The sequence below is a fragment of the Felis catus genome, chromosome A2 (genome assembly GCF_018350175.1).
Source record: "Felis catus isolate Fca126 chromosome A2, F.catus_Fca126_mat1.0, whole genome shotgun sequence".
Classification (NCBI taxonomy): Eukaryota; Metazoa; Chordata; class Mammalia; order Carnivora; family Felidae; genus Felis; species Felis catus.
In genome coordinates, this window is record NC_058369.1 from 168,815,542 (window position 1) to 168,839,530 (window position 23,989).

At 46.8% G+C, this 23,989-nt stretch overlaps 1 protein-coding gene across 3 annotated transcripts in view; it reads right to left on the reverse strand.

Annotated features, from left to right (window-relative positions):
- The window catches only part of PTPRN2 (protein tyrosine phosphatase receptor type N2), an 801,801-nt gene extending 777,879 nt beyond the window's left edge, over window positions 1-23,922 (reverse strand). The window contains exon 1 of one of the 3 annotated variants that reach the window (XM_023250823.2): window positions 23,721-23,922. In XM_023250823.2, coding sequence (XP_023106591.2) covers window positions 23,721-23,814 — 94 coding nt within the window. In that variant the 5' untranslated portion in view covers window positions 23,815-23,922. Of the gene's footprint in view, window positions 1-21,932; window positions 22,307-23,720 lie in introns of those variants that run through there. The other 2 variants (XM_023250821.2, XM_045053088.1) reach the window with 2 other exon arrangements.
- Window positions 23,923-23,989: the final 67 nt, after the last annotated feature.

Here is a 23,989-nt window from a genome sequence, read left to right on the forward strand (position 1 = left end):
CCTGAGTGTGTCTCCTGCACCATAGGGCAGTGTGAGGGCTACATGAGACAAAGGGCACAAAGGGCACGGAGTGGTGCCAGGCACACAGCAAGCTCCCAATGGGAGTTAACCATCACTATAAGTATTAATAACCAGATCTGTGGAGATTGTTCTACCTCATTCTTTTCAACAACTGCTAGACTCTACATGTATAGACATGACACATTTAACCAGTCTCTTGTTACAAAAATTAAGTTGTTCCTAGGATTATAACCAAAAAAAAAAAAAAAAAAAAAAAAAGGCAGCAATGAAGATGACTGCACAAACATCTCTTCACGTGTGTGCAAGTAGGTTGTAGGGCAAATTCCTAGAAAGTGGCATTTCAGGTCATACAGTTGTGGTTTTTGTGATGAATATGGCTAATCACCCTGGAAGAGGCTGAGGTGACTCTACTCCCACCAAGAGGGCACGGGGTGGGACACCCTGGGCCCTCGCCACTCACCCCAGTGCTCTGTGAGGCCTGGAGACCACACAGGAACACAAACGGCACTCAGCCCCAGGACGGCACATCAGCAGGGAGCCAGGCGGCAGGTGTCCTGATCCCAGCTGTCCACCTGCACACTCCTGGGATCACCTGCCTTACTTAATCCCCTCATCCCCACTAAGTCCCCATCTCTGTTTAGACCCGTTCTGCTGTAGCTTCACCAGGCACACATCAGTTTTAGGGCAGGTAAGAGGCTGAAAGGTAAGGCCCAGAGAGCACCTGGCTCAACCAGCAGGGAGGGTGTCCTTCAGCCCCAGGAAAGGCTCCTTGGCGTAAATTAGCCAGGAACATGATGGGGTATAAAGGCCTTTCTAGAGCAAAGAGAAGTGTGTGCAGGCCAAGGATGACACCAGGGGACACGCAGGGGCCTAAATCATCCCTTTGTGCACACACCTGCTTCTTAATGGAATGGGTATTCGTGAGAAGCTATAGGCAGGCCCATGGTCCAGACCCCGCCCTATATGCGGCCTTTATACAAATTGTACACAGCCCCAGGGATGCTGAGGTGGCTTAGAAAATGACATCATAGGGAGAGGGGGAAGGACAGGACAGACAAGCATGAACCTTCTCGTCTATAAAGCCATGAGGGCCCCAGAACAGAAGGCAGCCCAGGCTACACCTGGGTCCAGACACCAGGATCCGACTAGACCTGCAGCAGATCTGCAGCTCGTGGGGCCAGTATGTGTGGCTACCTGACATCGACTGTCATAACAGAGCTAAGTGAGCGACTTTTTTCAACGTTTATTTATTTTTGGGACAGAGAGAGACAGAGCATGAATGGGGGAGGGGCAGAGAGAGAGGGAGACACAGAATCGGAAACAGGCTCCAGGCTCTGAGCCATCAGCCCAGAGCCTGACGCGGGGCTCGAACTCACGGACCGCGAGATCGTGACCTGGCTGAAGTCGGACGCTTAACCGACTGCGCCACCCAGGCGCCCCTAAGTGAGCGACTTTTAAATAAGCCATATGTCAGGGCACTCTTCAGAGAGCCAAGACCCATCCTGAGGGGAAGACAGAGCCACCCCGGCCCCACCACCCACCTGGTTCAGCACTAAGTGGCTGTGTTCACAGAAGTGCGGCTTCCCTTGGAATTCCAGTGTGGTGAGGGTCCCCAAGTCAACATCAAAGTCCCCATGTGGGATATGCGGCCTCAGCTCATAGACAGTCCTGGTAGAACCCACTGGGGGTAGACACGTGGGCGCTGGAGGGCCAGGATGCCCCTCTGTCATGTCACTCTCCACATAATGGACAGAAATGCTCTGACTCAAGCCTTAACACAACTGTCCCCCCTACACATGAGGAGGTTGTGGCATGGAGGTGCTAAGGGACTTCCACAGTCACCAGACTCTGGACCCACTCACTGACCATAGCTCTATCCTCTAAGTCATTTCCTTTGTCTTAGCCATTCTCCTCTTATAAAACCTCTCTCTGAGGTTATGAATGGTTTTGATGACAATGGAGATCAAATTACTTGCTTTATCCACAAAAATCAGAAGGTCCTGTCAGCTCCTAAGCATTTTGAGACGAAAACGGTAGTCAGAGGGTCACCAGTGACACTGCAGACCCTTCTCCAGGCCAGTGGCACAACCCCACCACCCGCCTTCCCTGAGCCTGGGCCAGCCCAGGTCTGTAACCTCTGGGCCCTGGGTGGCTCAGTTGGTTAAGCATCCAACTTCGGCTCAGGTCATGATCTCACAGTTCATGGGTTCGAGCCCCACATGTGGCTCTGCGCTGACAGCACAGAGCCTGGAACCTGCTTCGGATTCTGTGTCTTCCTTTCTCTCTGCCCCTCCCCTGGCCACGCTCTGTCTCTCTCTCTGTCTCAAAAATAAACAAACATTAAAAAAAAAAATTTTTTTTAATAAAAGTGAGGGGGCCCTGGACTTTCTGAGCTACTGGGTTTTTTTTTTTTCCCTCCTTTAAGCATCTCCAAAGAAGAAAAGGATTTTCATCTTCTTTATCATTTCATCTGGTGGAAGGAGAGTGAGAACAACCCCCAAAGGAGGTGTCACACCTGTCCGCCTCAATTCAGCTGTCCTCATTATCACAGATTACCTGACAGTCCTGTCATCATGGCCAGTCCTATGGCAAACACTAAAAACTACAGAAATGATCAAAAAAATTAAAGGAAGCTAAATGGCTTTTATCCAAGTCAATGGATGAAATGTATCTTGCATTGCACTTCCCTGGATATTTATGGTGTTTATTCCAATCTTTTCTAGGCCAGAAAATTCCTGAGCTCACGACAGGCCGTCCTGTCACCATGACAAACAAGCTGGCTGAGACCAGGCTGTGCCTGCGATTGCATTTTCCACCCTCCAAACAGAATATATTAGACATTACGCAGGCAGCATTTATTTTAGGAAGGCTTTTCATTATGGCGATGTAAAATGTCAAGGCTGAGACACAGCGGGCTCTATCCAGACCTGCAGGCTCCCTCATTATCTGACAAATGCACAAGTTCCTGCCATGTGATGAGTGAGCTGGCCCACCCCTCAAAGGAGGCAACCCAACATCCAAGTTAATCAACCAATGGGAAGTGCTGAAGGAAGGAGGAATCTAACACGGACACCGCCCTCCAGAACCAGGCAAGAGGTGGGGCGTCATATCCAGGATGGAGGAAAGAGGCAGGGTGTCGTGCTGAAAGCAGTCAGATAATGAGGAGCAGGGAAATGTTAGGGGGCTTTGGGGGAAGGAAAGACTCTGGAGAGGGTCCTGGCCCAGGACACAGGCACCACACCCTATCCCAGACATGCAGAACAGAGCTGCAGGCCATCGTGGAGGAAGAAATGACCAGCGTGCTGTTAGCTATGCCCATTGCTGCTGCTAAGACACACATACAGGAAGGTGACTCTCGTCTATTAGAGACTGCATACCTATGGAGGCGCCTGGGTGGCGCAGTCGGTTAAGCGTCCGACTTCAGCCAGGTCACGATCTCGCCGTCCGTGAGTTCGAGCCCCGCGTCAGGCTCTGGGCTGACGGCTCAGAGCCTGGAGCCTGTTTCCGATTCTGTGTCTCCCTCTCTCTCTGCCCCTCCCCCGTTCATGCTCTGTCTCTCTCTGTCCCAAAAATAAATAAACGTTGAAAAAAAAAATTAAAAAAAAAAAAAAAGAAACTGCATACCTATGAATATATTTAGTTCAGCTTTTTATTTTATAGATGGGGGAAATGAGGTCCAGAGAAAGTAATTTGGTCACTCATAACATAAGGAACCCCTTTATTTTTTTTTGTTACTCCCAGAGAGGGTAGAACATTAAACGATTCCTTCCAGGGGTGTTGGTTTGGAAGAAAAACCAACAACTTTTAGACTACATTTCCTTTTTCCAACACACTGAGGAAACATGTAGGGAAACAAGTTCTTCAAATACTGGTGTCAATCATGTGCTTTATACTGCATGAAATTGTGATATTTACCACAAATACTCTAAACACACTTCTGGCGCAGATCTCACTCACCTAAAACACTTCATAGAAATATTCCTTCAATACGATGACTACAGTTAACACTGCTGCATGGTATGTTTAAAAGTTGCTAAGAGAGTAAATTCTAAAAGTTCTCAACACAAGGAAAAAAACATTTATCTTTTTCCTTCTTTTTTTTTTGTCTTCCATCTGATAAGATTAAGGATGCTAACTAAACTTCATGTGGCCATCAATTCACAGTCATTATGCTGTACAACACCTTAAACTTACACGTATGTGTACTGTATGTTAACTGTACTTCAATAAAACTGAAGGAAAAAAAGTAAATACTCCATAAAATAGTGGTTTCTGGTTTTTTATTTCATAGACTTAGTAAGCCATGTTTTTCTTTTAATTTCAGGAGAACCTACAGAAAGTCTCTAAATCTTTAGGTTTCCGATTTAAAATGCTTTAAAAAAAAAAAAAAACTACCACCTGGTATCAATAATCACTAACTAATAAACAAATAAATAAAATCTCAGAATTTAAACAAGTCTTAAAAGTGAGAAAATGTGACCCAATGGAAGGAGCCACTCATCATCCTGCAGTGTTAGGGACACTACATCTGCTCCAACCTCACCAGGTGACCAGGTTTGGTCCTCCAGGCAGCTCAGTGGAAATAATCCACACTAGTTACTCCTTGGGTGCACACCCCCAAGGTACTACACTGACTTCTGGGTTATGAATCAGGCTTCCTAAGGGAGGTGGACTGGATACCAAGAACCAGATCGTCGCTAAGCAATCTAGAAAGAAATCAAGTTTGGGCCTCCACAAAACCCAAGGCAAATCCAGATGCCCTATGCTCTACTTCCCTGATGCTTGAGGACCTAACACAACATTCATCACTGCACTTTGGGGCAGAGAGACAGACACAGGACAGTTCAGTAAGCCTAAGGGTACTGCATTGTGTACGCACCCATCTGACCCCACTTCCCACAAGGAAGATGCCTGGCTGTTCACTGTAAAAGGACATACACTCAATCACCCTGTCCAGGAGACGGAGGAACGGGAAAGGCTCACGCAATGCAAACCTATCTGTCATTCTCCCTGCTGGAAAAGCCATAATCTCACCATCGAAAGCCATGAGAATAGAGTGCCTCATCTTTTCCAAAGCCTCTCAGAGAACTGGCTGTCCTTCTCACAAGATTTATCCTCTGCTGCTGCCTACCACGCTCCCTCTTTGTTTTGCTGAGCATCTAAGTACACCGGCAACAGTAACACGTTGTCAATCTAACTTCTAACGCCTCTACTGCCACTGAACCCCTCCCTCAGCCCTGTCAGAAAATGCAGAGCACCAGACCCATACACAAAACTGATGAGGGAAAAGCCCTGCTTCAAAAGATGGAAGAGCATCCAGCTTAGAGTGATGTTTCCTTCCTGTGCTTGGGTTAGAAAGAGTGTATGATGACCCCAATTTCCAGGGCCTTCACTCATCATAACACAGGTGGTCCTACTCTTGCCTCCTCTCCCTCCACTTCCCCTTGGGGCTTCACCCACTTCAGGTCCCAGGACTCGTGCCCCTCCACTAGGTCTGAGGGCAGGGGTGCTGCCCCAGACCTGGGACCCACATATTAGAAACATAGGGAGACTCTGGAACAATGAGCACAGGGGCTGTGAAGCAAACCGAAGTCATCAAGGAGGAAACTTGGGCCCCAAATCTCACACAAAATCAAGTGTTGCCCTCCACTCACTCACAGGCTGGACCGTGGGCCCAGAAGGTCACGACTCACCCAGAGTCACAGGCTGGTCTGTGCAGTCAGGACAACAGCTGAGCACTCACACCCCTGCACACCACATAGCCAAGCATACGCCAAATCTAGACAAGAGTTTTTCTTTCTCACTCTCATTTTCGTTCCATGAACACTTCACCTTCTGCTTTTCCCAGCTGCTAATTCATGACGTAGCCCAGAGAAGAAGCCAAAGGTCAATTCCACAACCAAGCCACGCAGAGACAGAGCAGAGAAAGAAAATAACCCCACAACCCTGACTGGCAAAGGCACCTAAAGATGATAGGTCACGTTTTAGCCTTTCCATGCTGATCTATGGAACGCTTTATAAACTGCTAGATTGAGCTCAACTGTACTTTGCGGCTGAGGAAACAATTCATAGCACTGAACCTGCGGTGGCAGCCACCCCATGCAAAGCCCCACACCACGCAGACAGCAAAGTCACAAGCACTACGAACAAGGAGGAGGAGGGGAGGAAGGCCATGCATGCCACAGGACCCTTCCCAAGATACCCTTTGCCCTGGAGCCACTACATTTGCAAGCACTCTGTGTGGTGTGTTTTCAAGCTGTACCTAACACTCCGCCTAATGAGTCTTCAGTTTTTACTCAGTTTTCCCTATTTGATGTCATTTTGTTCTGTGATTGTTTTGTTTTTGCATGTTGCTATTTTGTAATAAAGCCTGTATTTGTCAGCACATCTAATGGAAAACATCTATTTCTTAAGGTTCCCAAAAGGTAAAAAGCCAACTTCATAGGCACTGCCTCCATTTCCTGGCAAGAATTAGGAAACAATGAAATAAATGTACATGGAATAAAAAAGTTAGTACTTACTCACCAAAATCTTCTACAGATAAGAGCTTCCCAACCCAAGAGCAGTGTATATGGCACGGAATATTCTCTAGAGTTATTAAGTAAATTAACTTTACTTTTTTTTTTTTTTTTTTTTTTTTTTTTTTTACTGCAGAACAAGCACTGGGAATGAACAGGAAAAGGTCCTGGTGTGGTCTTTTGGAGGCAAGAAGGTTCTTAAAGGCAAGGATGTTATGGGAAGGCATGAAAGGTTTGGGAAGGTTTTGGAAGGCAGAGAAAATTCTGAAAGACAAAGAAGGCTCTGGAGGGCAGGAAGGTTCTAGAAGACAGAAATTGTTCTGGAGGCAGGGAAGGTTCCAGGAGGCAGGGAAGATTCTGGAGGGAGGGGAGGTTCTGGAGGGAGGGGAGGTTCTGGAGGGAGGAAATCCGGGGAAAGTTTTGGAGGCAGGGAAGGTTCTGGAAGGCAGCAACACTGTCTTGTTCACGTTTCATATCCAGTGCCCAGTATAGTCCACAGTACATAGCAGGCACTCAATCCATGGTACTGACCAAAGGTTTCCTTACTTGCTTAATTTTATAGTTCAGTGGGAAAACTAGTACTCTTTATTCATAGCGAGAATGAAGAAACCAGACAAGGGATAAATGTCTGAATTTCCCTGAAAATGTCATTTTGTTTGGTTCTGGGCATCAATGTGAGAAACTATGGAGCTATCCCCAAATTCTAATGATGCCACCTTCCTCCAAAGAAAACGGGCTCTTGCTTCTCCCCTGGTGGTTAAGGATCCCAGGACCCCCAAGAGCCTTATCCAACCAGAAGCTGAGATGATTCACCGCTGGGTCTCTGTCCCTGCAGGGAGGGTTGCCTGTCTCTGTTGAACCATTTCTCCTAGTGTGCAGCCTCCTGGGGTCCCAACTCTGATGTGGAAGGCACACCAGAGAACACCTACAGTCCCCCCCCCAGAACTGGCTGACTTTCCTCTCTTGGATCTCAACCACCAACTCTTCACTCTGATCCTTCTTATATTTCCTACTTTTTGTCCAGGTTCTCTTGTGTTCTCAGTGGATTAGTCAAACGACTCAGTCTACCACCACTGGACACAGAACTCTATCCAAGATCTTTGGCACTGAAATGGCTTTAACCAGCAAAGCTGAAGCTCATATTGAAACAACAGTTTCTAAATGAAAATGAAAGTTTGATACATATCATTCAGCTGACAGTCGCCAGTACAGTAAGTGCGCAAATATGAATGTGTATTCTCTGAATTATCTACATTTTATTCCAACTGAATAAGTGAATCTCACTCCCTGACATTGTCTAGGCTGAAGAATTGTCACTAATTCATTTGGAAATGTTCTTAGGGTGAGAATTTCGATTTTAGAGTGACACACAGTGAACAGTAGCAAGAAAATCTGATGCAGAAATGTACTTCCTGCCCTCACCTTACTTTTATAAAAATTACCTGATAGGACTGAATGACTGTACCTGCTGCAGATAACTTCAACTGAGAACCGACATTCCTTTGTATTTCATTAACATTTTATGCTGACCACCAGAGAAATGGACTAGGGGATGAGAAAGGGAACCTGTGCCCTAGAAATGCAGAAGAGGCCAGATAACATCAAGAAATTTTCAAGATAAGATTATATCGTATTTATAAATTGCTGAAACTGGACCAGGGAACCTTTTCCAGCTCCATAAGCCTGTAATTGTTTTATTTATTCAGCAAAAATTACTGAGTATATATATTGGGATATGTGCCCACATTGATACCAATTCACAACTATGTGTATTTGATATATGGGCTAATTCTGCAGCCTCAAGAGGCCAGTGGCAAACGGCCCTGTGAGTTCTGGTGAAGAAGGGCGAACGGCCCGCCACTGGTTCTCACAATGCACTGCAGCCCACTGCAATGCATTGTGCCCGGTGATGTGATTTATGGACTAGATGGCCCATTTTAACCAACACAATATGAAACCAGATATTTGAAGGGTTCTTGCAAAGAAATCATACATTGTTAATGACCACACAAACACAGAAAATGGGGTTGCAATGCTGACACTTCTCCCAGCGGAAACTGTCCTTCAGACACCTTCTGAGGTCAAAGGCATAGCAATTTAATTAGACCCAACAAGAAGACAGCTGAAAAGATTAAAATTCGTTCTTCAGACTTTTCTAAATGTGGATTTACATATATTATCATCAACAGTGGACACATATTGTGCCTTGAGATAGTAGATAATAACAGCCTGAAACCATCAAGATTAAAGACATTTGAAAATTAAGCATCTGGAGATGCCTGGGTGGCTCAGTTAGTAAAGCTTCCGACTCGTGATTTCAGCTGAGGTCATGATCCCAGGGTCATGGGACTGAGCCCCATTTCAGGTTCTATGCTGAGCATGGAGCCTGCTTGAGATTCTTTCTCTCTGCCCCTCTTCCCTGCACACACACGCATTCTCTCTCTCTAAAATACAAATAAATAAAATTTAAAAATAAAAACCAAGCACCTGAAATGTTACTAATAATTTTGGTGAGTACAGAGAAGTTTTTGTACCTGCAACAATATTTTAATGATTAATAATTACTTTAATGATTACTAATACATCATTCTTTTACATTTATTTTTAAACTTATTTTATAATAATCATTATTTCAATAGAGTATATGTATAATTTGTAAATAAGTGTGTGTGTGTGTGTGTGTATATATATATATACACACACACACACACACACACACACATCTCTGTGCAGAGGTGGAGAGGAGAGCATGTGCAGTATGGAGGACAGGTGTGAAGTGGGGGACGTGGGGCCTCATCCACAAGGTTTGGGGAGGTTTCAAACAGAAGACTGACAGGGTCAGATATTCCTTCCTGGTGGTCAGATATTCCTGAACTGGAGGAGAGCAAGACTTCTTTCTATGACACTTTGTGCTGCCATATTTAAGCCCATCTCTTACTCCCCCACACGAAAGCACATGGCCAGGAGCTTCCTCCCAAAACCCTCCATCTACATCAGGTCTTCTCAAGCTCAGCATGGCTGGAATTAGGACCAATTCTTTGTTTCTCTGGGGTTCTCTGGGGTGGGGGCACTCTGTGCACTATAGGACGGTCAGCAGCATCCCTACCTGCACTCTCTAGGGCCCAGTGGCATACCTCCCACCCAGCTGGGTCAAGCAAAAGACAGTTGAGACCACAGTTGAGAACCACTGGGTTACATGAAGGAACCCATCACCTGCTTCTGCTCCAGGATGCAAGTTAAAACAACCCTTTGCCCTTTCTTCTGAGAGTGTATTCTTCCTCCCATTCTTCATTTATTTCACACAGCAAAGCAGCATATTTTGATATTCTGGAGGAACTACTACATCAACATGACAATATATCCAGACTTGGGTAGAATCTTTCAAAATAAGGTTTTGATTTTGGAATTAGCCCATTTAATTACAATCTTTGTGAGACATGTTATTTTATGTAAGATTGCCTCTAACAGTCTGGAACATTCTTTTTTTCCATAGTGCTTGACTTTAAATTCACCCTGGATATCTGATGTTCTTTCAGAGTTCCTATGAAAAACATGTAATCATGAAACAAATGCTATATATTCTTCAACAGTATTTAGACCAAAAATATCACTTTTTTTTTTAAATTTTTTTTTCAACGTTTTTTATTTATTTTTGGGACAGAGAGAGACAGAGCATGAACAGGGGAGGGGCAGAGAGAGAGGGAGACACAAAATCGGAAACAGGCTCCAGGCTCTGAGCCATCAGCCCAGAGCCCGACGCAGGGCTCAAACCCACGGACCGCGAGATCGTGACCTGGCTGAAGTCGGACACTTAACTGACTGCGCCACCCAGGCGCCCCAAAAATATCACTTTTTAACATCACTAATAGACTTCTTCATTAATGTACTGATACTGTCCTAAAATGGGTTTAACATCTATATTTCAATCCCTCAAAACCTTTGAAAAATGAGAACAGGCATATCTATATAAATATCCGAATTTTCAGCTTGATTGCACATTTTTATCTTCTCAGAATAGCACTAAATCAAGATGTTCTTTCAGAAATACATTTTACTTCTCAAAGAGACAAAATACATATAACCAAGCAAAATCTAATTTCACTGCTAACATTCAGTAGTCTCTTTGTCCCTTCTACACTTCTCATTTTTTACTAATAATTATTCATTCCCAGAGTGTTATTTTGACATCGTGTTGGTCCATTTTCCTAGACATTTGCTTTCCACACGTGAATTCCATAAGATGGTTTTCAGCACACCAGCAATGTAATTGACACATTTCTTGTTACTTGATCTGCATGTATGCAATCACATCCTCTATGATAACAGTAAATTAAAATCTACCTTCACTATACATTAGGAAGACACAATCATTAAAAATCATCACAGAAATTAGAAAATTAGATCTCACTTCTTAGGGGACTAAACTAAAAATCTAATCTTTATTCTGAAAAAGAACTTTTCCACTTAAAAAAGGCTTCTTTATTCAAATGGTCAAAATGCTTCCCTCTGTTTAGACTCTAAGCAATGAAAAATTCATGTAAAAGAGTATTTTCAGGGCACTTGGCTGGCTCAGTCAGTGCAACTCTTGATCTCAGGGTTGGTGAGTTCAAGCCCCACAGTGGGTGTAGATCTTTAAAAAAAAATAGTGGCGCTTGGGCAATCCCTGTCAAAATAACACCAGCATTCTTCACAGAGCTAGAACAAACAATCCTAAAATTTGTATGGAACCAGAAAAGACCCCAAATAGCCAAAGCAATCTTGAAAAAGAAAACCAAAGCTGAAGGCATCACAATCTCGGACTTTAAGTTGTATGACAAAGCTGTAATAATGAAGACAGTATGGTACCGGCACAAAAACAGACACTCAGATCAATGGAACAGAATAGAGAACCAGAAACGGACCCCAAATATATGGCCAACTAATCTTTGACAAAGCAAGAAAGAATATCCAATGGAATAAAGACAGTCTCTTCAGCAAATGGTGCTGGGAAAACTGGACAGCAACATGCAGAACAATGAACCTGGACCACTTTCTTACACCATACACAAAAATAAACTCAAAATGGATGAAAGACCTAAATGTAAGACAGGAAGCCATCAAAATCCTAGAGGGGAAAGCAGGCAAAAACTACTTTGACCTCGGCAGCAGCAACTTCTTACTCAACACATCTCCATAGGCAAGGAAAACAAAAGCAAAAATGAACTATTGGGACCTCATCAAAATAAAAAGCTTCTGCACAGTGAAGGAAACAATCAGCAAAACTAAAGGTAACTGACAGAATGGGAGAAGATATTTGCAAACAACATATCAGATAAAGGGTTAGTATCCAAAATCTATAAAGAACTTATCAAACTCAACACCCAAAAAACAAATAATCCAGTGAAGAAATGGGCAAAAGACATGAATAGACACTTCTCCAAAAGACATCCAGATGGCCAACCGACACATGAGAAAATGCTCAACATCACTCGTCATCAGGGAAATACAAATCAAAACCACAATGAGATATCACCTCACACTTGTCAGAATGGCTAACATTAACAACTCAGGCAACAACAGATGTTGGTGAGGATGCGGAGAAAGAGTATCTCTTTTGCATTGTTGGTGGGAATGCAAGCTGGTGTAGCCACTCTGGAAAACAGTATGGAGGTTCCCCCCAAAATTAAAAATACAACTACCCTATGACCCAGCAATTGCACTACTAGGTATTTATCCAAGGAATACAGGCATGCTGTTTCGAAGGGGCACATGCACCCCAATGTTTATACCAGCACTATCAACAGTAGCCAAAGTATGGAAAGAGTCCAAACGTCCATCACTGGATGAATGAATAAAAAAGATGTAGTATATATATATATACACATATATATATATATATATGTATATATATATATATGTATATATATACACACACACACACACACATATATATATATGTATATATGTATACATACACACACACACACACACACACAATAGAGTATTACAAGGCAATCCAAAAGAATGCAATCTTGCCATTTGCAACTATATGGATGGAACCAGAGGATATTATGCTAAGCGAAATTAGTCACAGAAAGACAAATATCATATGACTTCACTCTTATGAGGACTTTAAGATACAAAACAGATGAACATAAGGGAAGGGAAGCAAAAATAAGATAAAAACAGGGAGGAGGACAAAACACAAAAGACTCTTAAATATAGAGAACAAACAGAGGGTTGCTGGAGGGTTGTGGGAGGGGGGATGGGCTAAGTGGGTAAGGGGCATTAAGAAATCTACTCCTGAAATCATTGTTGCACTATATGGTAAGTAACTTGGATGCAAATTAAAAAATAAATTATTTTTTTAAATAATAAATAGATTGATAAATAAATAAATAAATAAATAAAAAAAAATAGGGGCGCCTGGGTGGTTCAGTCGGTTAAGCATCTGTCTTTGGCCTAGGTCATAATCTTGCCCTTCCCAAGTTCGAGCCCCACATCAGGCTCTGTGCTGACAGCTCAGATCCTAGAGGCTGTTTCTGATTCTGTGTCTCCCTGTCTCTCTCTGCCCCTCCCTCACTCTCTCTCTCTCTCTCAAAAATAAAAAAATATTAAAAACAATAAATAAATAAATAAATAAATAAAATAAAAATGAAATAAATTGGGGTGCCCGGGTGGCTCAGTCAGTTAAGCGTCCAACTTCAGCTCAGGTCATGATCTCTCAGTTCATGAGTTCGAGCCCCACATCAGGCTCTGTGCTGACAGGTCAGAGCCTGGAGTCTGCTTCAGATTCTGTGTCAGATTCTGTGTCTCCCTCTCTCTCTGCCCCTCATGCTCTGTCCCTCTCTCTCTCAAAAATAAATAAATGCTAAAAAAATTTTTAATAAAATAAATTAATTTTTTTTAAAGAGTATTCTCTGGGTTTTCAACATCCCCATTTAATGTGCCCTCTTGAAGTACTTGTTTCTTGCCCCAAACCAGACATAAGCAAAGTGAAAACCCAAGGCCTAGTGTGGTCACTCCCAAGGAGAGTGCTCAGTGAACACGTGGAGTAACCAGCAGGTCCATTGTGCCCAAGGACCATGCCAGGCTCCTGCCAGTAGAGGCATGTTAGCCCAAACCCGGTTCTGCAAGAAATGAAAGTCTCTGCAGTTTTGCTCTTGACATCACAGTTTCTCTATTCCAACTCAACTCTGCTGCAAAGCCCCTTTTAAAAAGCATATTCCAGGCCACAAGAATAGAAATAGATATTAATAGGTACTACAGTCTCAGAACATGGAAGTTCTTGCTGGGCGGGCCCCAGAGTGTGCCCCCCACAGCACAAGGGCTTCAAGTGAGGACGCCCCGCCTTCCCTGCCTGCCACCCTGTACACAGCATCCCACTGGCACTTCTGCTTACCCCGTCCCACAGATATCTCTGCCAGGTTTTTTCTGGGGAGTGACGTGCTGCGGACATGAGTCACACAATACAAAAGTTCACCAAGAACAACAAAACACAAGTACACCACCATCCCTTACACATGGGCATAAAAGTTGGTGGTCAACACAGAAACAGCCGGGGCGAGGTGGAAGGCACAGATGGCTCAGATCCTACCGCTCCCCACATTCTACAAACAGTCCAGGGGTCTGCAGAACCCAGGGAACCTCACAAAAACCGTTAGAGCAAGGGGAGAGTGTGTCCTTATCTTTTCCTCTCGGAGAGAGAGGTTGCTGGGAAGAGACAGGTCAACTATGGGGAGCAAACTATGGAATGAGGCATATATCCAGAGCCTGCAGATCTTCCCTGAGGCACAGGACATAACCCCAAGCACGTCAAAGAGGGCACACGATTCTAACACACCCAACCCACCGGGCTGCCCCTCCCTCCTTGCCATTCCCACAGTCAGGCCAGCCAAACACTGAGCCACAAGAACCATCCCCTGCAACAGCAGCTCAGAAGGCCAGCAACAGGCCACAGAGTGACCAAGCTTTGGGAGAGCCGAAGAGTGGCCCGCAGAGGCACAGTGACAAGCAGAAAAGGACAAACTATAGTGACTGCTGCACACCAACGAGGCAGGGTCTGGAGGTCACCACCCCCTCCCTACAAAGGAGGACTTGGTCCTGTGGGGCCAAACACCCAGAGCCCCAAATCAGAAAGTCTGAGCCCAGGCCCACAGTGAGAGATGCTAACAAAGTCAGACCTCCTGAAGGCAGTTACCCCACCCCTTCTGACGCTACCATCATGGACACCGCAGTCTTTTCTGAAAGGGCACAGTTGCCCAGCATGTGCATGTTCTCACACCCCAAAGTCCTCAGGCGAACGGCATGGAAGGTGGTGGATTTGGGAGTCCTGCCTGGGGGTTAAGAGAATGTTTCCCTCACTCAGCCCTCACCCGGGGTGCGGAGGGTGCTATCCGTGTCATGCCCTCACAGTGACGTGCTGTCTTCTGTGTCAGGCTGTGGAAGACAGACGTGCACAGCACTGTTGGGTCCCAGGTGCAGCCAATGCTGTGTGTGATCCTCAACACTTTTACAAGAGTATGTGTGTCCTTTGGACTCTATCATCAGATATTTTTCATGCCTCAGTGACAAGACAAAAATCCAGACACCTAAAAACATTGCAACCTAGAGACGTCATATACACTAAAAAAGTGCTCTGATTTTTGCATTTATCAAATATTACATAAGACTTCAAAAGAAAATGCTTAGTGTATCTGAAAAAGGGTATGTCCTATCTCTTTATTACACTTTCCACTCATACATGTAATAAACGTGCATAACTATTTTTAAGTCCAATTTCTTTTATTCAAGGGCCTTAATCTCTTTGAAGGGATGAAGTGAAATAAATCCAGACGGTGCTCTCACCATTAATTATTCTCATTACAACATAATTAGGTCTGCATCCTAATTATGTATAACTATTTTTAAATATGCTTATCAAAAAACATGAATAATATTACTATTTAAAATGTAATGGTAATGCTTTTAGCAAAAATCTCAATAGTCAATTTGGCTGAGACTCGGACTCACTAAAATAGTAATATTTTCAATAATAACAACATTCCACCCTATCTGGCCACCGAACTCCCACATTAACTGGAAAAAAATGGAGCTTCCAGGAGTGTAACAACCAGGACTACCATTACCAAGGACTCTCCACCATCTCATATGATCCTCTCAAAAACATGAAGAATTTGGTACTTTGTTCATGGCTTAAATTCAAAAAGATTACAGGTAAAGTCCTTTCATTTTCCTTGACTTCTAACAGGAGGATAAGCGCAAACTGTAAAGATTACGTGATTGGAGACAGAAGGCAATCTCTCTGTCAACATGCTGCCCAGAAACAGTGTCTTTTGCCATCCAATTTGTGTTCCAGACCCATATCCACTCGTTCCCTACCATGCTTTCAGAAATCACCTACAGGATCTGGGTTTTTTTCCATGTTTATTATTTCATGGAATCAAGGACCACAACACCCTGGTGAAGCAGGGAGAGCGCATGGGAAGGAGCTTATAATCTCATCTGTGTGCTGCTCATTGACAACACTTAAATCAGATGGAAGATTGGTGACCTATTTTCAGGCAAAACCAGAGAAGAAGATTCAAGAAGTCCTCAAGTATATTTTGGTGAAAGCAGATGTGCCTTTGCAGGACAGAACATGCCTTGAGGTGGGAAGGTGGGGAGATGGCAGTCCATGCTGCTTCCTCACCCAGTTTCCCATTCCCAGCCCACCACTGAGAAATCAAGCTTTCACTGTATGCCTCGCCCGCTGCCGTTATAATACCAGCTATTTCACAGAATATACAAAGCACTGAATTGGCTTCAAGCCCTACAACAGGTTAATTACTGCTTTGAACTGGATTAAAGCCACAACTCCAAATGGAAAAAGCATCAGCCTCCACGGCCAATTTTATTGGCTGCTCTGTCCAATTACAAGTTGACTATATTCTGCTGTTGGAATCAGAACCAACTTGCACCATTAATATAAAGTCCTTTTCCCTTTGGAAACCAGGTCAGCCTTTCTTCTGAAAATTCCTTCCACCAAACAAACTATTTCCAAACATCTTTTGTACTGTATGTAGGACATTGCATCAGAAGCCAAAATGGACCTTCAGAACACACAGTGACACAGAATGCCCATGTCATGTGAGGGGAAGTTTCACTCTTTCCTCTACCAAATGCCTCAGAAAATAATAAGTGACCAGAATGAGCCATCCCTTTGCTTGTTTGCCACTCTAAATGCCAAGCTTAGACCAAATATACTCTTGAAATTTTCTTGTGAGAGTAATCCCTCCTTCATTCCTTACTCTGAAGTGGGCTTTTTCTTCCAACAGGTCTGAAATGAGAGCTAGTTTCTTTGATGTTTGTATCACCACACTTAAAAATCTCATGGAAGCACAGAAGCATTCCGAACAGAGTGTTTACGAACACAGTAAGCCATGAATTCTATAGTGGCACTTGCATTCCTGCCATGAGGTAAGGCTAAAGGTGTCCAAAAGCAAGTTATCCATTTCCAAACATCAAGATTCCCTTAGAGAGGCTAACCAAATAACTGAGTCTGAGACCCAGAACAAAACCCAACTCAGAAAATCAGCATTCCCTGCCACAGACCAAAGAGCATTTTCAAATTCTCTCTGAAACAGGCCTGTCGAGCCTAGAGGTTCTGAAGCTCCTTAGGGAAAGGCAACCTGACAAGTGAAAATCACCTCTGTCCCTGTAGTAGTAACAGGAAGACATCCCTGTTCTTGTGGGGTTGCACAGACATGTTCTAACGGTGCATAGATTCCTTCTGCTGGGACCTGCAGCCTACAGAGCTATCCCTGCCCCATCCTGGGGTCACCTGCTGGAGAGAAAAGGAGACTCTGAAGACCAGAGACCTAGGACCCAATCCCAGCACTGACTCTCTTATAGCACTCTTCTTAAGCACTCAAAGCCTCAGTCTTTCCATCTGAGAAATGGAGATATAAATGCTCGCCTTGCAGGGTGTTCATGTAACCACACGTAGAGTCTTCCAGGAGTTGCCAGGGGCTCAGGGGACAGGGTAGGCTATCACTACAAATGGAGAGCACAGGGCAATGTTTGGGACAAGGAACTATTCTATTACCTGTCATCAGAATCTATACCTAGGATGATGTACCAAAATAAAAAACTCAGTTTTACTGTATGATTAATTTTTAATTAAATTTAATAAAGAGACACTGCCCCTATCTGTTTTACGAATATTCTCTTCCTGCCTGTTGAACTGCCCTCCCAGAAACCATTTCTAGTCCCATATACTGGGAGTGTCCTTGTGTTTTCTGAACCACAGTCAGTAGGATTGGAAGGAACAGATGAAAACAAAATTAACTAAAACACCCTGTTATCCACCTCCACACTGGACAGTTAACACCAAGCGATCGTCACAAAACCCTGAACAACTTCCTTATTTCTTCACACCACATACACAAAGGCCATTTTAAAGATAGGATCCTGATGTTCCACACATCAACACCTCTAGTCCAAAGTTCAGTGCCTTACACCTACAGGGGAGTCATCCACTTATCAGCACAGAACCCAACTAACAAACAAAAAAGTCACTTAATATGTGAACATAAGTGTTTCCAGGAGAACCACACCCCTTTTCACTTCCTGCCTATGTATTTAAATAGTGGTTGTGGCAGAGTCGTTGGAGATAGCACAAATTAAAGGAAAAAGCTTCCTTCTTCCCCCCACAAACTGTTTCCAGCCAGCAGAAAAGTGCACTGATTATTTTCAGCTTCTTGGGTTTTCTCGGCCCCTATCAACCAAGATTAAAAACTTAAGTCCAGCTGGGTCCATATTCATGAAGGTCAATTTAGACTAATGTGGAAACAGCTGCCAGGTGCTTTTATGTGGAGCAGAGAGTTATCAGCCATGAATTCAGCTGTTTGTTTTCTCAAGAAATGGAACATCTTGTCAGTAGAGATAAGACAGGTTCTCGGTTAACCGAGCCTCACTGGGCCTGCATTTGCTGGGATAAATCTAGATTCAAATCCTTTCTGCCCATTTCTTAAATTGTTGTTTGTTTGTTTGTTTGTTTTGGGGGGGGTTGTTTGTTTGCCTCTCCACACATCAAGAACCCTTAAACTAGCAGTATTTACACATACCGAGGCATTTAAATATATGCCACTCAAAGCCAGAGGATTATTTTTTGGGGGTCACAGTTACATTCAGTTACAAACACCTTTTCATAAGGAATTTTGAAATTCTAAGGTAATGCTCCAAGAGATCATGGTAATAGAAACCTTTCTTAATAAGATCAGGTATAAGGACAGCTCAGCTAACTCCATCCCTCCTTCAAACTTCCCCTCTTCCTGAACCCATATTCCTCACTTAAAAAATAAAACAAAACAAAACAAAACAAAATAAAATAAAATAAAATAAAATAAAATAAAGGGTGAATAACTGCATTCACAAATTAGGTAAAACTGCCTGCCTACATAAAAAAAAAAAAAAAAAAAGAACAGCAACAACAAAGAAACTCAGAAATGCAGAATTATCATGTAAAAGAAACAATGACCACTATAGAACTCATCAAGACATCACCCTGGGTGATCATCCTGGTTGCTTTTCTCAGCCTGACTGCAGATTCACCACACTGCTATTGCCCTTGGGCACAGGAAGCCAGGAACCCAAGGAGTCTGCACATTTCATGGCATACCGAAATTCCTGGCACACAAACCACGATGGGACCCAACACCACCGCAGAGGAAGGCAGAAAGCAGACTATGGAAAATTTAGCACACCTCCTACACCTATTTGGTGGGCACCACGGAGAATGATCTTGATAACCAGGTACAAAAACAGATCGGCTTTTAAAAGAAGAGCTGCAAGATGTTGAGAAGCAGAACTAAGCTTAGCACCAAGAGGAAGCCATCTAAAAACCTTTTTTATTCCCCACACATTCCTTCTGAGTCTGACACATTTAACTGCCATCTCTGGACACAGGAGACAGCAGCGCCACAGTTCCACCCAATGCATCTGGTTTCATGGATAAGCCCACTGTCACCTCCCTTCCACAGAAGCCCAGAGTTTTGCATGCACCCCCATCCTTCTGCATGGGGACATCAGCACCTGATGCTGAAGGAGCCAGAACAGGGGGGAGGAGACAGGCAAAGAAAGGCTTACAGCCTGAGAGGGGGTAGCAGGGTTTTTGCTCTAGGGGAAGGGCAGGCTGCTCGCTACCATGCACCCAACAAAATCAAGAGCTATGGACCCTAAGAAGCAAAGATGGACGTGTGCTTTTGTGGCAGAAAGGATGCTTTGATTTAAAAATAAACAATCATGCCATCTAGTTCACAAAACAAGCCGACTCCTGCTCCTGGCTGCTGTCTCCTCAGTTCCATGTGGGCTCACTGATGAATGAAAAACATGTGTGGGCAAATCAGGAAACAAAAAACAAGGGAGGAAAATAAACACTCACCTATCTCAGAGCTAGGTGCACGGGCTAGCTTTGACTTTCGGATTCTCCAAGCCAAATTTTCATGAAAGGTTGACTCTGTCCTTTGGCAAATAAAATTCGTATTTCTTTAGCAAAAGAAGGGCCTTTTATAGATTGCCCTTAAATGTGGGGGCTATCTGAGCAGGCTCACAAACTGGCCTCCCTATAACTAAAAATAGCTTAAAGACAAGCACCTTGCAGTCAAATCAGATTCATATAGTACTGAGCACATGAACAAAAGGATGTCCTGAAATCACAAAGAAAGGCAAAAGGAGGAAGCAAAGGAAAATCCAAAGACAGGACTAGATGAAGAAAACAAAATTACTAAACCATCCTGGACAATGCTGCCTGATGCAGCAATGGTATTTTCACTAGAAGCAAAGTTGAATCATATCATGGATGGGGGTGCCATTATTCCCCTCCCTGTTCAGCTCTGATACTAGTGTCAAAAATAATGGGAAACTATGTGTCATAAAGGAGCCTTTGGAACCAGAAAGACATGGAGAGAACAGGTGGTGACAGGGCAGGAAGCTAAAGTGATTAAGGGGGAAAGGGTACCCTTGAAGAAAGGGAAAGGTGAGAGACATCCACTGCCATTGGGATGCTGCCAACAGCTGTTGTGAAAATACGGTGGTTTCATGGAATGTGGCTCAGAACAAGGAGATACTAGTACCCTTGTTGACTCTGGTTTTCATTAAGAACTCCTTCACTGACTAAATCTGAACAGGCCCCTGGCTCAGTCAAGGCAGTCTATACAGAAAGAACTGGTCTTAGGTCTTGGTGGTATCAGAGTCATTCTAACCTACAACTTTATGATACTAGCAAGGAGAAAAACTCAGATCTCCTTGAACTGTGTTCTTTAGACAACAACCTGAGCTAAATAAGTAAGAAGAATACAAGTGACATGGCTAGGGCCAAAACTAAGGTCTCTAGGTGATCGTACATCGTGCATCATTATTTGGAACGATGTGTGACCAAATATCAAACAAGATCCAAATGGTTGAGAAAGAGAAAGATGGCAGCGTATACCTTTCATTGGTGACCCCGGTTCTCCCTGCACTTTCTGAAGACTGGGTACTCGAATTCTGAGAATATGGCAGCAGCATTCTGGGTGAGGACAGGGTACAGATAGAAGGCTGGTGGGCAGGATGTAGGGAGCTTATATAGGTAGACAAGGCTACATGCTATTCCAGATTGGGCCCCCAAATAAGAAGACCACACTTACGCCTCGTTACCTGTAGACACTGCCAAGCAATTTCCAGGTTAATGCACCTGGAATCCTTGAGCCTGTCTGAGTGATTCTGGGCCCCTAACGCCCCACATAAAGACCATCCACTATCCAGGAGGTGTAAACAGAGGAGAAATGAGGCATCCTTTTTTAATAGGATTCAACTTTATAGTCAAAATATCATTGCTTTGTCAGGCAGTATTGTCCAGGACAGCGTGGTGATTTTTTTCTCTTCATACCCTTCCATTTTGGGGTTTTCCTTTACTCCCTCTCTCAGCCACTTCTTCCTTCTGTGACTTAGGCAAAATGCTAGGAACCGGCAATCGTAATGGAAAGAGAGTAGTCCAGGACCAGCCTCCCACTCAGCCCATAGAAACTGCCTTCCCTAGAGCAACATCAGCTGACCCTGGGTCCCCCTGACCTGCAGGGCTGCATCTGGCCAGCTGAGCGAACAGCTCTCACTAGAGGTGACAGGCCTGTAGACGGGTCCACGGCTCAACCCTTATCACCAGTTTGAGGCAAGGTCCTGGAGGTCTAGGCAGAGTGGGCCAGGCCCCCAAGCCTTCCCAAGCTTGTCCCTACCTAACAAGGACTATCTGCGCGTGGTGACTTGGATAGCAGCACCCCGGGATGTGGGCACCGGTCACACCCCTCCACCCCAGGGGCGAGGACCTCCCTTCAAATCACCGGCTGTCCCTCTAACTGGGTCGCAGTCTGCATTAGCCAGGAATCTGGGGAGACTGACCTCTCTCTGTGCCCTCTTTGTTCGGGGTTCCAGAAGGGCCAGGCCAGGGGCGGAGGAGGCCAGGTGGCCAAGCGACCCCTCGGCACCGCCCAGGACACGTTTCTGCCCTCCCTCTGGACACCTAGCAACCCCCTATTATCTGGTCTGCTGCGCTGGGCAATCCGGGCCTTGAAGCTTTAAGGTGAGTCTCCTCCACCGAAGGGCCGGCGCGGAGGGGGGCGCGGGGCCCGGCACGTTTCCTGGGTAAACACGGCGAAAGGCGATCTCACGGAGGCGGACCCCGGCCGCGGAAGGAAAATGTCCGTCTGCCGAGAGGCGGCTGCCAGCGGGGTTCACGTGCTGACCGCGCAGGCAGGAGTCCGAGGCGCGGGTGCGAGGGGCGCCACGTCCGCGGCGCGCCTCCCCGTCGCCCCAGCCCTACAGCCTCACGCACGCACGCACGGGACGCCCCGTCGCCGGGGGCCGCCCTGAGCCGGAGTCCTGGGCGGGGAGGAGGGGCGTCCGGGAGGAAACTGAGGCAGGGTGCGAATCCTGCCTGGCCCTGCGGCCGAGGACAGAGAGGCACCCGGGGGAGAGCAGGGACCCCCGCGAGGCACCGCGCCCCTCCAGTGAGCGCCCCCCACCCCGCACTCACCGAGAAGCCCCTCCCCCCTGGCGCACCGACAAACCTCCTCTCTGGCCCCCGTCACTCCCTGAGAAGACCTCCTCACACACCGGGCGGCCCCCCCACCCTCGCCCCCTCACACACCCGGAAGCCCCCCACCCCCGCCCCCTCACACACCGGGCAGCCCCCCCACCCCCGCCCCCTCACACACCCGGAAGCCCCCCACCCCCGCCCCCTCACACACCGGGCAGCCCCCCCACCCCCGCCCCCTCACACACCCGGAAGCCCCCCACCCCCGCCCCCTCACACACCGGGCAGCCCCCCCCACCCCCGCCCCCTCATACACCCGAGAGCCCCCTCGCCCCGGCCCCCTCACACACCCGGAAGCCCCCCACCCCCGCCCCCTCACACACCGGGCAGCCCCCCCACCCCTGCCCCCTCATACACCCGGAAGCCCCCCCGCCCCCGCCCCCTCACACACCCGGAAACCCCCACCCCCGCCCCCTCACACACCGGGCAGCCCCCCCACCCCCGCCCCCTTACACACCCGAGAGCCCCCACCCCCGCCCCCTCACACACCGGGCAGCCCCCCCACCCCCGCCCCCTCACACACCGGGAAGCCCCCCCACCCCCGCCCCCACACACCCGGAAGACCCCACCCCCTCCCCCTCACACACCAGGGAGCCCCTCCACCCCTGCCCCCTCACACACCCGAGAGCCCCCACCCCCGCCCCCTCACACACCGGGAAGCTCCCCCTGCCCCCTCACACCGGGAAGCCCCCCCACCCCCCGCCCCCTCACACACCCGGAAACCCCCCACCCCCTCCCCCTCACGCACCGAGAAGCACCCCCCTCCCCCAAACATACCCGGAAGTCCCCCACCCCCGCCCCCTCACTCGCCGAGAAGCCCCCTCCCCCCCGCCCACCTCATTCCCCGGGAAGCCCTCTCCCCCGCCCCCTCCCAAACCGAGAAGCCTCCCTACCCTCGCCCCCCTCACTCACCGAGAAGCCCCCCTCCCCCAGCCCCTCCCCCTTCCTCGCCGAGAAGCCCCCTCCCCCTGCCCCTCATATTCACCGCGACGCCCCCTCCCCTCGCCCCCAAAATCATCGAGCAACCCCACCCCCGCCCTCTCCCTCCCTCAGGCGCCCTCTCCTCCCTCCCCCGACACCCCCTCCCCACTCACCGAGAAGCCCCGGAAGCTGCCGGGTGCGGGGCGCGGGCGCGGTGCGCGGCGGCGGCAGCAGCAGCAGCAGCAGGAGCGCGAGCAGCGGCCCCATGTCGGCGGCCGGGCGAGCGGCGCTCAGTCCATGGCGGCGCGGCGGGGGCGGCGGGACCGACTCTGGCGAGCACCGCTCCTCCCCGCGCTGCCCGCGCCCGCCGCCGCTTCAGCACCGGACAGCGCCTCCGGCCCCGCCCACACCCAGGCCCCGCCCCGCCGCGCGCCCGCCAGCC